The following is a 15279-nucleotide window of genomic DNA, read 5'->3' as shown; positions in this document are numbered from 1 at the left end:
AAAGTCCTAAAAATGTACCATCAACAATCTCAGCAAAACTTAACAGCTCTGCAAAAGCATTCCCAAACAACCCATGCTGTGCAGTTCACTCCCAGCTCCGGGGGCTGCTTCGCTTACACGTAGTGGACTAATAAACAGATTTACATTAGTAGGTCACGATCAAACCACCAAATTAGGAACTGGTAGGATCCTTCTGGGTCAACACAAAAATCACATACAAGTTTAACTAAATACATTTTAATAGGACATCGTTAAATCTCAGGAGGGCTAAAAAACACAGATCTTAGGTACTCGGGTTGGCAAATAAAGACAAGAATACTAAGAAGCATTTTCCACCATTTACTCATTATCAAAAATATTTTTCAACTCTTCTTGCAAAACAAAAACAAAAAAGTACAGACTGGACACGTACATCACATTTTTCTTCCTATGGCTTTAACCCCCCACCCTGCCCACCCCACAGAAAAGACGGGGGGAGAAACAAACCAAAACCAACAAAAAGCTCTGACCACATTCACAGAAAATGACACCATGGTACACTACAAAACAAAAGGAGGTGCCATTTGTGTCCAAAGGGGTTTGCTCATGTCTCCGGTGAGGAACCGCCACTGTACGTGCTTTGTGCCAGGTCAAAGCCCCCGGCACCGCCCGCGGGGCCTGCGGGCAGGGGAAGGTGGGACCAGGGGAGGAACTCAACAACCCACACGCTGCTGAACACGCCCTTGAAACAGGAATTGCCTTTGAGATGAGACAGAAACGCTCGTGTTCTAGTCAGCCCACCCTCAGGTTGTGCTGTATCACTGCAAGAGAGGAGAGGTTTTTGCCTTCCCAGAGCAGTCTGACTTCTGTAACTGCACAGCTAAACTCTTGGGCCCCCTGCTTAGGGATTGTGCTGGAATCAAGCATTTTTGTGTAAAACTGAGTTCCTGACAGGAATTCTTTCACTGTAACACTTTTCCAGATAAGCTCTTGACAACTTTGTGTTATGTTTCCATTTTCGAGCCTTTTGGCCCAGGTTGGTTGAAAAGCACTGACCTTCAAAAGCTACTTTAGCATTTTAGCAGAAAATGAGATAGATTTGGGGTGGAGTGAGCTATACATAGCTTATTGTGTTTGTAGCAAACACCCAGAATGTTTGACCTTGGACAGCCATCGATCCTCTGCCCTGGCTGGAAGGTGCCTGTCAGTGGAGAACTCCCCTCAGAGGGAGGAGCTGTCATGGTACAAAGTGCCCCCAGTGCTGTGGAATCTCTGTATCCTGGCACTGAGGGGGGAAAATCAGCCAAGGGGTCTCTCTGTAACCCACAACCCCCCTTCTCTTCTCTAGAAACAACAGCAGTAAAACCAGCAGGAACTCAAGAAAAAAACAGGGGGAGCAGGAAAGGGAGAGGATGGTGCTACCAAAAGTGGAGCCTTGGCTGGGTCCAAGCGCTGTTCTCCCCCTGCCAAAGCCCGCAGTGACATCACCCAGGGGGAGCTGGCACAGAGGGGTGACTGAGCAGGGACATGGCCCTGGAGCTGCCAGGGGTGATGTTGTTCCCAGGACGGTGTATCCAAGCAGCCTGACCCGGTATCTGCCTGACCCTCCTGCCCCTGCCTGCAGCCTGAGCTGCCTTCTGGCCCGTCAGCTTTGTACTGTATTTACTAATCCTGTCTGTAATTGTGAGCTGTTCCCTAGAGCAGATACCCAGTTCCCACAGGCAGCCAGTACCTACCCTTGCCAGACTGTGTCCTCCTCCTGCCTTTCCCACAGGAGTACCGGGGCATTCCCTGGCCACGGTGACTGTAACCCACTGACAGTCAGTCTTGCACAGCACAGAGATGGACTAACCAGATGCCACTGCTCTACTCTGGAGCTGAAGCTTTGACTGAGCACAAAGCACGAGCAAGTACAATGAGGTCAATATATTCCTGTCAAAGATCTTGTGATAAAATCATTTACATCAGCAATCGATCTCAAACTATGAGGTGCTGTAAGAACTAAAAACAGTTTTAGGGTAACTCCTCCATTATCTGCAACTATTTCCCAGACACTAATACACAGAACATAGCAATGAAAAACACTTGATACAAGTGATCTAAACGCAGGAGCTCCAGCAAGTTAAACAGAACCATAGCTGCCTTAAACCTGTAGCAGTTCCCCTACGGAGGGCAGGGAAAAGAAAGACAGACTCAGCAGTCATATCTCATGTCTATAGCTTCATCCAAACTTTTCTCATCGTGTGTACTGGCAGCTAAAAACGTCGTTACTGGTGACCCTGTCACATTGATTACACTGGTGCTCGTGCTGGCATTGCGCACCGCAATGCTCGTCACGTTAATGCCCAAAGTCAGCCGGGTCTGCTCCAAGGCCTTTTCTGGCACTGCAAACGCCTCCAGCTTCTTCTCCCCGTTGGCCATGTAGGAGTTTTGGCAGCCACGGCATATGCAGTCAAGGCAGGCTTTGCGGTTCGAGTAGCAAGGGCAGCGTTGGCCACGGCAGGTAAGAACACTTGGATTTTGGGTGGCACGACCACATTTACACCCTTTCTTTTCTTGTGGCTTTTTATACACAGTTTTTGTTGGGCTTCCTGGCATAACGTTACTGCTGGGAACTTTCTCCTTTGCCTTGTCTTTCGTTTTCAGCACCCCCGGTTTGGCTTTCGGGTGGGATTTCTTAGGGGCATGTTCTAGGTTCTTTTTCATGCTTTTGTTAGACAGGAGCACAGTTTTACTGATTTTGGGGGTGGTGCCTCCGTTGGGTACAGTCGCAATGGGCTGCAGAGACATTTTGTTCTCCTGTTTCACCGTCACGGGAGCCGACGCTCCCAGGGTTGGGCCGCAGATGATGCTGGAGATGGGCAGAGGTTGGACCTTCTCGCTGTCGCTTTCGGAGCGGGACCGCTTCCTGTTCAACTTCACCACCTTGGGCGTGGCCGCCGTGCAGGAGATGCCGTGAGGAGAAGCCTCCGTGGACATGAAAATGTTATGGCTGAGGGGAGGGGGGGAGAGCTGCAGGAAGGGGCCGTTGGCCATGTTCGCCTCCAGGCCGGGCTGCAGGCCCGAGTCGCAGACCTCGGTGCCGGACACGGTCTCCAGGCTGCGCAGCACCTCCTCCACGCTGAGCAGCAGCGACCCGCCCGGCTTCATGTCCTCGCTGAAGCCGCAGATGTCGATGCCCGCGGGGCACAGGTCGCTGCCCGACACGGGGTCGCACACGGGCTGCAGGCCGCCCGGCAGCTCCTCCGTCTTGATGTAGTCCCCGGCGCCGCAGACGTCGATGGCGCTGGCGTGCTCCGGGGACGGCAGGCTCACCCCCAGCTTCTCCCCCGGCAGCCCGTTGCAGCTGGGCAGCCCGTTGATGGCCGAGCCCCGGCCGTCCGCGTTGTGCGGGGCCTCGGGCACCGAGGGGAACCCCGCCGGGGCGTCGCTGGGCAGCTCCGAGGTGGAGGGGACCGGGGAATGCGTCAGGCACAGAGCCAGGGCCGCGTCGGAAGGTTTCTCGGCGTCCTCGTGCAGGGGGGACCCATCCTTGAGCAGGGCCAGCAGGTCTGCCGAGCAGTCCACGGCCTGGATGATGTCCCGGGCCAGGGGCGTCTGGGTGATGTACTCGCACAGCTTCTTGTAGCAGTTCACCAGGATGCTCAGCTGCTTGTTCTCCTCAAACTGCTCATAGTCCTTGCACCAGCTACACGACGGTTTCATCATCATCTTCTTGCCTTTACAGGTTTTGCAGACATAGTGCTGGCATGTGGAGTTGGTGGGAGCAATAGGGTCTTGTAGCAAATTTCCTAAGGGAAGAAGAAAGAGGAAGATTACAATGGACTCAAGGCAGGTTTCCTGGACAGCGGGGGATTAATTTTTTGTACTGTCAAAAAAAATTGCCTCAGAAAGTTCAGCTGGTCACCAGAAAACGTCCCATCCCAGTGACTGCCTGGATAAACCTCACAGCTGCCCATCTGCTTTTAAAACATTAAATAAGAAACCCATCCCACCATCACGGGTTGTGTGCTGCAGCCTTTACAAACACTCTCAGCTCCAACACCACCAAGCCCCTTGTCCCCTTCAGTTCTGTCCACAGAAACTTATGGAACACACAAGATTTCTAGGACTTTACCAGAAGTGCAACTATAAACTCCTGTGACAAGTTAATGTAGAGATTTTAATGGAATTAGGAAAAACAAATGGCAATAGAGCCTAAACAGGATGTAAAAACGATGGAACATCCACCCCAAAGGGGAAGGAAACACAGCAGACTCTGTGTTACTTTTCATTTGGTGTTTAGTGAAGCCATCAGAATGAAAGGATTTTCTCTGAAATCTTACTGTTAAGAATAAAAAACTACTAAAAATCAGTTGCTAAAGGAATCCACACACACCTGACAGCACAGAAAGTCTCAGACCCCCAGCACTGACAGTCTGGAAGGTTTTGTTTACAGATCCCCAAAACTGTAAAAGCCTGAAAGAGTGGTTTTGGTTTTCCTTAAAAACAACCTAAATATCACCTAAGGATAAAATGGGAAAGAACTAAAATTCTGTACAGAAACAACCCAAGGAGTTCCTATATCCAGCCAGTGACAAGACTGCTTTGCTATTTCCAGCCAGCTCCAGGCCAGGAAGATATTCCATCTCCCAAATTAAATTGCAGAGTATCTCTGCCATCCCAGCACCAGGGCTCCCCTCCTCTCCAAGCAGCACATTCTCAGCTTTGATCAGCCCCTTCTCCCAGAAGGAGCCTCTGTTGGATGAGTTACAGCCATCAGGGAATTCCCACCCAGATTTTCCAAAGTGAAAACATGCTGCTAAGGCAAATGAATAAAATTAAACCGTTTGGGAAGAGGAAGCAAAATGTATATATCAAACTGACTGAGAGAACAAAACAAACATAACAGATACAAAGATATTTTCTCCCATTGCTCACTTGCCTGATACCTTTTCCCTGCATTCCCTGATCCCATTTTGGGAAAGGGCCGCTCCAGCCCCCACCTGAGCTGTCTTTCGGGGAAGTGTGGCTTGATGTAACTGGTTTTTGAGCCACAAATCACAAGAGTCAGTGCTGAAGTTGCCCTTAGATAGTATATTTTTCATAAACTGAGCAAAATACAACTGTTTAGAAAGCTGGGAGGTGGCACAGACAGTGTCACCAATGAGACCTGCCAGGACAGTGTGAGCAGACCCACCATGAGAAGACAGAAAACACTCCTCGAGTCAAGCCGTGGAGATTTAAAGCCAACAGGTGGAACTTGGAGTCACAGGGTCCAACCCACAGTGGGAATTCCCATTTTTGTTATCAGTTCCCTTGAAATGACACAATACAAACAGAGGCAGAGGGGGCCACCATGGTCCTCAGAGGGATTTGATTTTGGGAGTCCCTAACTCCCACAGGGAGGACAAAGCCAACACCTGAAACCACAGCACAAGTCGTGTCCCTCAGCAGGAGCTCACCAACACTGGAGCTGGAGCCTCTCCAGCAGGACAAGCAGGAGGCAAACACCCCAAACACTTCTTCCTTTAATGCTCTGACACTTCAGAGACAGAGCTTCCATGGCCAAAAGCCACCAGCATTAACAGCCAATTAATACCCAATTAGAATCACAGAATCAGCTGGGTTGGAAGGGACCTCCGAGATCATCAAGTCCAACCCTTGATCCAACCCCACTGTGGTTCCCAGCCCATGGCACTGATGCCACATCCAGTCTCACCATAAACACCTCCAGGGACGGAGAATCCAACACTTCCCTGGGCAGCCCATTCCAAGGGCTGATTACCCTCTCTGGAAAGAAATTCTTCCTAATATCCAACCTAAACCTCCCCTGGCACAGCTTAAGACCATAATTAATTAATGACAAAGCAGCTGGGTGTGCTCCTCACCCACCTTCGGCCCCCCTTTGCTCCCCCCGGATGCTAAGGCTGAGTTCTGATGCTTTACAGAACTAAAACACAGCAGAGACGGGGCCAAATAAACCAGATACCATTTTAACTCCTAATTAGATTTTTAAAAAGGCATCGCCAACTGTGCGTTTTATTCCTCCCAAAATACATTTGGCTGGAACTCCCGAGTGAGTAGGAATGCTAAAAGAGGGTACAGCAAAATTTAAATTTCCAGAAGCTCTGAGGGAAAACCAGACGGACCGACAAGAAAAAAACACTCCCCCTGCTCTCACTGAGGGGAGAACAGAGCGAGTGCTCCTCTCAGTAAATGCCAGGCAACCTACACGGGAGAGACATCGGGAATGCCTGGGCTCGGGGAAGAGTTTCAGTTGGAGCTCAGAGCTCACTGAATATTCATTCTCCAAAGTTTCTCTCGCCTCTGGATTCTGTGGCACAGCTTTAGTATTGGTAAGTTAAAAAAAGGAAAGCCAACCATGAGATGCCAACTGCCATCCAATGAAGTTTCATGCCTGTGATGCCCAGGAGTGGTGCCCAGCGAGCAGCACAGTCCCACACACACAGCCCTGAGCTGCCCCCTGAACCTGCAGGTCTCCACTGCAAGGCCAAGACTACACCTTTGCCTGGTGCCCATCAGTGCCACCTCTCTCTATAAACTGAATAATTTATATAGATCTGTAAGAAGTAAAAACGGTGGGCCCTGAGAATGTGACAGTTTTTCACAGTAAGAATTTAACATTTCTCTAAGGTAAATTGAATTTGTCGTTCTCCCAAGCAGCCACTCGCCCCTGGGAGATCCTCCACGGTTACCCTTCAGGCCTCCACTGCACTGGTGTTCCTAAACCTTGCCCTGTCTGTTCCCTCTTCTGCAAGGGCTGTATTGATACACCCAAAGCAGAATCACGTTCTTACAAAGCCTCCAATAAGAGACTTCCCCTCCACACCAGCTCTTAACTACCCAACTTCCAGAAAGCTTGGCTTAACATGAGCACTTACATTCCATGAGCAGCATGCACAGGGGGAAGACTTCTAATACCTGAGTCCTGGACAGGCTGCACCGGCAGGGAGGTCACTTAAAGCACAAGCAATACTTCCTATTGTGTTCCTTAATGAGCATCACTTCACAGCTGCAGGGACAGGGGAAGCACCTGCAAACTGTATCTCTGGGACCGAAGGGAGAAGAGGGATTGGGAATCACAGCAAATAGATGAAGTTCACTGGGAAGAAAGGCTTGGAACAGTCACCTCCTGCCATTCTCACCTGGGAGCAGAAAAGGGGCTGAACAGAAATAACTCATTTAGGGTCCTTGGAAATGCTACTGAAACATAATTATCCTGCCTTTTTTACCAACTTCAAATCTTAAGAATCATATTATTAAATCTTAATTTCATGAAGTGAAATAGAAAAAAGTATATTGATTTTTGTTACGAATAGAAATGAATGTGTGGCTGGGGTTGGTCTCTAGCATTGGTCAGACAGAGGTCTTTAATCCTCAGCTGCACTGGGGATACCAGGACCCCGGGCTCTGCAGGGCACAGGCAGCACTGGGAGCTCCTCTCACTCCACTGTGGTAGGATGACACCCATGGAAAAGAGGAGCTCACCTGCCCCAGTCAATCTGTGCACATCAAACATCACAACTACAGTGACCCTGATTTCACTGTTAAACCAAGACTGCAGGGCTAGAAATGCTGAGGAACAGGGAGCTCCATCCCTCTGGAGCAACGTACATGGCAAGGACCCCAAAGTCACATCCAGAAGCTGGACTGCTACACTTCCAGCCTTTTCATTTCTGGATGAAACGGGATCTGATTGTTTCTACTAAAATAATTACCAAGAGCCAGTGAGCTCCAACAAATTGCCTCACTGAGGCTCCAGAGCTCAGCCAAAGGACAGAAGCTGGTTCACTCCACAGGGTTTTGTGTCCAGCCATCCATCCACCTGCAGCTGCTCCTGGAAAGAAAAGCTCTGCTCTCCCTTCCACCCTCCCGTCCCACACAGCACCTTTCCACCTCAGGAATGATCAGCTGGAGCCCACTGAAGAACAAGCAGCTCCAAGAGGCTTCAAAGCAAAGCATGCAAAAGGAAACCCCCTCCCAAAGCACAGCATCTCCTGGGCACTGTTTGCAGAGCTCCTGCCGACAGACAGGCAGGCATATGATGAGCAGTGAAAAGGTCTGTCAGCCATCTGCAGAGGGGAGAAAATAAACGTGGGAGATCTGGCTGATCCGGGGGGATCTGCATCCTTACTAAAGGAGAAGGGAACTACACACACAGAGGGCAGAGCAAGGGTTAAGTGCCAGGGATGGCAGAGCAGGGAAAGGTCTCCATCCACAGCCCCCCAGCCCTCCCCCGGGGGCTGTAGCTGGTGGGGCTGATGGACTTCCCCAACACTGCCCCAGGACTCAGTGCCCAGCCCCGGGGCTGGCCAACCCTGCCCTGCCCCACTGCTCCAGGCAGGACAATGTTTGGCAGCCCCTCCCAGCACACAGGACCTGCCTGGATCCCCTGGCAGAGGTGCCCTGTCACCCAGGATCAGGGATCCCACCCACTGCAGCGTTCCCAAAACACCCCAGCGTTTGCAGTGACCACACTCTTGGCTGATGGACACAAATACACACATTCCCAGTATTCCCAGTATTCCCAGTGCAAAGCTCTGAACCCACGTCTGAAACACGGGTGGAAGCAAGGGGAGTTCACAATGACAACACTGGAAATATTATCCTTTCAGGGGGGTTGAGACAAGGGTTTGTAGACAGAAATAGTTTCATTCAGCCAAAAACAAAAAATAAAAAATAAAAAACCCCCCAAGCCTCCCAGCACACAGCCCTTTTTGAGGAACAGGGAGAGTTCACCTGGGAACTCAGGGACACCACTGAAGACACCGCCTTGCCCTCAGATCACCACAACTCCCACAACAGTGCCCCTGAATCCAACCAATGACAGTCACAACCACTGACAGATTTCCGTGGGGTGAAATGGAAATGTGGGACACAAAATAGCATTAACAACCCCCCCCAACCAACTAAAAATACTTATTTCAAAATTTTATTAGAGAAAACATTCTGCTGGCTGCTGGATATTCCTGAGCATCCTGCATCAACAAACAACTAGGAAAAATGACCTACAGAAAGTATTAGCCTCATATAGGGATGGTCGTGACTAATGAATTAATGATTGTGTAACTCTTTGGAGAAATAAAAAGGGCACTATTTTTGCCTGAACACCATGGGAACCCAAATTAACCATGATCAGAAGACAGACTATTTTTCTGCATATTTGGAGAATTACAGTCAATCTCTTTAGCTGAACTTCAAGGAAAAAAAATATGACAACAAATTGCATTTGAAGTGCAGAAGGGACTGCCTTCTTCTCAGGGTCCACACCCTGCATAAGAAACAACAGAACATATTCACTAAGTCCTATGTCAAAGTTTTATTTCTGTTTCAAAGTCTTTGTGTTTACAAAATCCCTGACTGGAAAAAAATTCATCATTTTCACCATCCAGAGTAAAATTTTCACATAATGGTGTTTTTTAAAAGTCAAGGTTGTTATATTTTCAGAGGTTTCAAATAGCAAAGTTAACATCTCTCCTCTAGGTGTAAGATTAATGTGTTTGCATGCAGCAGAAATGCTCCAGAGAGTTAAAAGCTGCTTTGAAAGTTATGGATTGAGTCGATCACATTCCCCGAGCAAACCAAAGAGGAATGAAAACCATTTTCCCCCCCCAAACAGAAGCGCTTGCACAAGGTTAGCCGGGCACTCCTGGAGTAAACTGTGCTCCCCGAGGCCCCTGAGCAGGAGCCAGCCCTGAGCACACACAGAATAACAAATCACTGAAGGACCTGGGAGTCATTCCTGGGAGGAGCAGGGAAACCTGTGCTGTCCAACAAGCCTCGAGGAAGGCTGTGCTGGGCACCAGCTCTCCACTCAGCTACTGCACTCACAGAACGTTTTCTGGCCTCACAACCAACTCCAGGGGAACATCCAGGAATGCTCAGTCCCTATTTAGACAACCTAATCTGCAAATGGTGAGATGGCAAAGCAAACAAACCCAGAGGAAGGTGTGTTTGAGTGCCCTGTGCCCACAGACTGGGACAACTCGGCCATCCCATAAAGGTGCCTCTTGGCCACACATTAACTCCTCTTGACCCACTCTGGAAGGCAATGGTTTAATCACTGTCCTCAGGGACCAGCAGAGCCCATCCATCCCCTCCACAGCCTCGACAGGAACACTCATCTCCAATCCCATCAGAGCAAACACTGAACCTCCCCTGGAAACCACTGCCAGCCAGCCACGGGGGAAACCAGAGCCACTTCTCTTCCTACTCCTCCTTTCCTTCTGAGACAGAGCAGCATCTGGAGTTTGGAAACCACTCCCAGTTCAACGGGGAGGAGCTGACGTTATCAACACTTCTGCAGTGACAAGGCACTGCCCCCCAGAGTCACACCCGGGATTTAAAAACAGGAAAGGGACGCAGGGAATCGGAGCGGGCAGATTTTGAGAGGAAGAGAAATCATCCCGCCTGTTCTTGGCTAAAAATTGGTGCCCTCAGAGATGTGAGTGGACATCTGACAGACAACTGCTTCTCCAAAAGGAGAAGAAAAGGAACACCCGCAGCAGGAGGTATTTGAGAGGTACCCAGGCCCCCAGTCCACGCTCCCCAGTGGCTGTTTCAGAGATTCTGGTTATTCTGCACATTCTTCACAAATTCCAAAGTATTTTGGCAACTACTCATGTAACTTTTAAGGGGAAAATAACATACTTTTAAAAACCACCATAAGGCGATACCTGGACAGTATTTTCATCATTGAAAAAAAAGAAAATGTCAATGAAAAAATACCTAAAAAAAAGCCCAGAGCCAGATCACTTCTCAAACGTAAAAGGCAACTCCAATCATGAATCAGCCTTCACTCTCCTTAATCCAGGGAGAACAGACAAGGAAGGAGAGTTCTAGGCTAAACTCTTCCATCACGAAACTTAAATACACTTTTTCACTTTAAGACTTTGATATCTGGGTTTAGCTCAGCCATGCTCATTTCCCAAACAGAAAATCCAGTACCACGCATATAATTAAGTTTTATTACAGTGGGAATTTGTTTCTTCTCCCTCCTTCCATCTCTGTGCCAGGAAATTAAATTTTCTAGAAAGTTTCAGTCTGTTTAGGTGCCACTCAACCCTGTCCCCTTCTCCGAGGGACAGCAGGTAAGTGCTGCCTCCCCAGGCTGCCTCCCTGCATCCCTGTCTCTCCTCCTCCATCACTGACAGGGAAACTGCTCACTCCAGAGCCAAAATTCCCTGGCATTCCCCTTGCTTGTGGTGCTGCTTCCCCCAGAAACTTGCAGGAATGTTAACATCAAAGATTAATCAAACTGTACAGGCCTAATTCCCATCATTTCCTGGTGACCAAGTGCAGCCCAAAGCACTAGGACACCCCTGAGGACACCCGGAGCAGGGAGGGGTGTGAGGGACACAGCACCTCAGAGAGGGGGGAGGAAGAAGAAGAGGAGCCTTCACATGGACAAAAGGGCACAAATATTGAGAATTTTACACAACTACATGGGGGAATGTCAAACCCAGCCAGCAGAATGGGCCCCATAATTCCACTGATAAGTATAATTGATTATAACCTGTAATTATATTATACATTCAATTCAACCTATATTGGCAGTATAAAACTCTCAAAAATAGCCTGTTACATTTACACAAGAGCAGGAGGGAAATATCCCTACACTAATCTTTACACAGGAAAACAAGCAGTCAGCAGTTTTTATTTGATTTTTTGGCAATCCATGGCATTCCCACGCTTGGGAGTTGCTTCCACGATGCTCCTGCACCCCTGAGCCTCCAACCCCCTGACCAGAACCACCAGGAGCTGCCTCAGAACACTCGGGGGGGGGCTGCAGGAGGCACCAGGCAGGGCTCTCATGGGCTTTCTTTGTTCCTCCCCACCCCTAATCTCCCTAGAGCCACGTGTTGTCTCACATCCCCTTCCTTGGATTACAGGATGTGTAAGACAAGAACTGTGTTCCCATCCTGTATTTCGCAGCCTGGTTCCTGGCCAGGCATAAAGTGCTGTCCCACAGCCCTGCCACCTTCCTGGCACTTTCCCACTCTGAATCAGCACTAACAATCTTTCACACCCCTTTGAAATATCTGCCAGGGGTTCCAGGGTGAGGTTTCCCGTGGAGAAAACGCTCAGCTGATCTGACTGGCAATTGTGTCTCCTACAAACATTTCAAGAGAGTTTTGGAGAGGGCTGTTATTGCTGAAAAGCAGCTGAACCTCTGACTGACCTGCAGTGACCTACCTGGGGTTTGAACCTGAGAAAGGCACTGTTAGGAGAATTTTATCCCAACAGGCAGGACTTTTAAAACATACAAGTTTGCTGCATAAATTCTACTAAACTATTTTAAAATTAAACATGGTGTTAATATGCAACTTAATAATAATCCCTTTATTCCAGAGACTGGAACTTGTATTTCACATCTTCCAAACACACAAGGCACAGCCTCTCTGCCTAATGCACACTCGGGAGCAGTTATTTTTAAGTTGTAAAAGCTCTAGGAAATACTGTCTTATACATCCCTGTAAAAGGATGATGTATCACCGCCAGCACTGTCCAGGAAACTGTCACATGATCACACTTAAGTCCTAGAAATACACACAGGGCCAGAGCTGAAGTGAACCTTCATCCCCCACGAGGCAGGAGGAGCCCTGAACCCCCCCAACAGCCTCAGTGACACCCTGTGTTTGCATTTGGGCTTTGTCCTGCTCAACTCTGTGTGTGCCAATCCCAGTCTGAAACCAGAGCTGCAGTTAGAATCTTATCATCAACGGGGGCCCAAAAGCTTCTGCCAGCCCTGCTCTGTGAGCTGGGTACAGCACTGTGGGAGCACAAGGAAATACTCTGGGAACACAGGAGAAGCCCAGGAATGTCAGGTTTGTAGAACTGGCACTCATTTCCCCTAAAAACTGTTCCCTAAAATTAAAGGGACAACCCTGAGCGTGGAATTCAGACCTACAGCCTAACAAAGCACTACAGGATGCCCAGAGATCACACACTGAGGGAATGGCACAAGGAGCACTCACCTGGGGAGTAACTTCCCAAGGGAATTCCTGCAAGTCTGACACTTGAGACTTGAACTACCACTGATAATTCAGGCACCATTTCTCCAACAAAGCACAGTTTTTACACCTTTACAGTCCACACAGCATCTGCTGAGGTCTGTGCATGGGAAGTGCCCCCAGAAGACACCCAGAGTCCTGTGCACAGGAACCCAGAGCCAGGCCTTGGATCTCATGGCCCAAACACACAAACAGGGTAGAAAGGAGTTGGGCATCTGACAACCTTTTATGAATTTAAATTTTAAAAATACCAAAACCACAAACAAACAAAACCAACCCCACACTGTAAAGTTTTGGGTGGTCATTGCACCCACTGCTGTGATCTCCCAATGCAATCTTTACTTCAGTACTTTTAAAACACCCACATTAAAAAGGTTCTGACAGTTGGATAGTTTCAGTGACTTTAAACATGCAGAAGCCCTTAGCAATGAAGTACAGAACAGAAAAAGAGCATTTTAAAAATACCCCAGCGAGGTCAGAGGGATCAAGAGTGAAGGAGGCACCAACAGAAGTGGGAGGAAAGGAACACAACAAGCAAACAAGAAAAAGAAGGTGGATTTGGCTTTACCAGTGTGATCTGCAGGTTTGTGGGTGCTGGGGAACCCCTGAGTGGGCAGTGCTGCCTGCAGGGTCCAGAGAGACACCTGAGGAACTGCAGGACACAAACTCTTTTACTGCAGAGCTTCACAAAGAGCCTGGAATTTCCTGAGGCCTCTGGACGTGCCACCCACAAACAGGAGCCCAGAGGCAGAGATAAGGCTGGGTAATCACTCAGGCTAAATACTGAAATAAACAGCAGCTCCAGTTATCTGAAAGCTGGACACAGCAGGGAAAACATAAACCAAAGGAATAACCTTGACATTCAATTAAAATAAAGGATGAAGAGAGAAAGGGGGACCATGAAGTAGGAACATCCATGGAGGCACAAGGCAAGAGAAGAAAACAAACTAAAAAGCGTGGTTTGCTCTACCAGACTCAGAGTGAGAGAAAAGCCAAGCAAGAAAAAAAGCTGAAGAGGGGAAAAAATATTCAGAAATTTGGGCAGAGACAAATTAAAGATAGACGATTTCAATAGCACAGACTGTAAAAACAGGATTGCAAAAAGCCAAGAAGGGAAGAAGTCAAGGCAAGCAGAACAAAGAACACATTTCAGAAGACCAGGCTTCAAGTGGAGAGGCCAGATAGCACAGCAGTTAGAAACACACAGTCCCTATGTAAAAAGCTTATTAAAAACAAATCAGAACAATATTTGCATATTTTTAGGCAAAAGCACTCTGGTGATTGACCCAAAGCAGGAAGGACTTATGGGGAAAAAGCACAGTTAGGGCTGAATTAACCAGCCTAAGGTAATAAGAAATAAAGAGCAGAGGTGCATCAATACTGACATCAGGGTTCCAGGAGGAAAAAACACCTCAAATTACTCCAGGAAGTGACGCTGCAGAGATCCTGGGAACAGGCTCCCTCCTTCCCACTACAAACAGATCCCTATTTTCTAAGACTTTAAATGGGAGGAGCCAATAGCTGGAGGAGAGGAGGGATAGGAAGCATCCAACACTGGCTTAGCAGCCTCGACAGCTGAAACCCTCCTCCTGAAAATAAATACAATATTTCACTTTATAGACCCCAGTGATTCAATTCAAGCCGAGTGTGAGCACACACAGCAGCAACGACAAACACGGGCAGGAAAACACGAACGCACAGAGCCGGGGCTCAAAACTACCGCAGGGAAAGAAGGAGAATTAACAAATTAATCAACCGAGAGGTCCAAGAGCTCCGAGCCCTCTCCCGACACCGACCGAAGCTGCAAAGGGAAGTTCAAGAAGGGCTGACAGCTTATCCCAGAGCTTCCTCCCGAAGGGCCACGTGCCCCCACTCCACAGACACAGCAGGACGCGGTTCCTTCCCAGCGCTCCCCAGCCTGGAACACCGAAATTCCGGACGCTGCCTTTGCCCACAGAACGCTCTTTTTTGGGGGGAGGGGTATGGGAGTGGGGAAGGCCCAGCAGACCTTCGGCCCGTTTGCTTTTTATGGTGGTTATTGTCACAGGGCATATAGGCACATTAAAAAAAATCGATTATTGTTTATGCCCGCCCCAAATTCCTGGCTTTCAATCGGAATTACTTTTTGTTTACATTTCAAGGGGGAGGGAAGGAAAGTTAGCAGTTCCTCTTTCCCTACCTCCACGGTCTGGGGATTGTTTGGAGTATCTTTTACCACGCTGGCTCTTAGTCGTGGCTTTTTTAAAGCGATTAACTCCACCATGGCAGGGTATTCCAACAGCCA

At 48.6% G+C, this 15279-nt stretch overlaps 1 protein-coding gene across 2 annotated transcripts in view; it reads right to left on the bottom strand.

Annotated features, from left to right (window-relative positions):
• Window positions 1-221: 221 nt before the first annotated feature.
• MSL2 (MSL complex subunit 2) overlaps window positions 222-15279 on the bottom strand; it is a 20858-nt gene continuing 5800 nt past the window's right edge. Inside the window, exons 1-2 of one of the 2 annotated variants that reach the window (XM_018080008.2) lie at window positions 15175-15273; window positions 222-3770 (exon numbers count right to left, since the gene is read on the bottom strand). In XM_018080008.2, the coding sequence (XP_017935497.1) occupies window positions 2173-3690 (1518 nt within the window). In that variant the 5' untranslated portion in view covers window positions 3691-3770; window positions 15175-15273 and the 3' untranslated portion in view covers window positions 222-2172. Of the gene's footprint in view, window positions 3771-15174; window positions 15274-15279 lie in introns of those variants that run through there. The other variant, XM_018080006.1, reaches the window with a different exon arrangement.

The sequence above is a fragment of the Manacus vitellinus genome, unplaced genomic scaffold (genome assembly GCF_001715985.3).
Source record: "Manacus vitellinus isolate BGI_N305 unplaced genomic scaffold, ASM171598v3 scaffold_49_pilon, whole genome shotgun sequence".
In the NCBI taxonomy this organism is placed as follows: Eukaryota; Metazoa; Chordata; class Aves; order Passeriformes; family Pipridae; genus Manacus; species Manacus vitellinus.
Note: the sequence above shows the minus strand (reverse complement) of the source record. Positions and strands in the feature narration are given on the sequence as shown.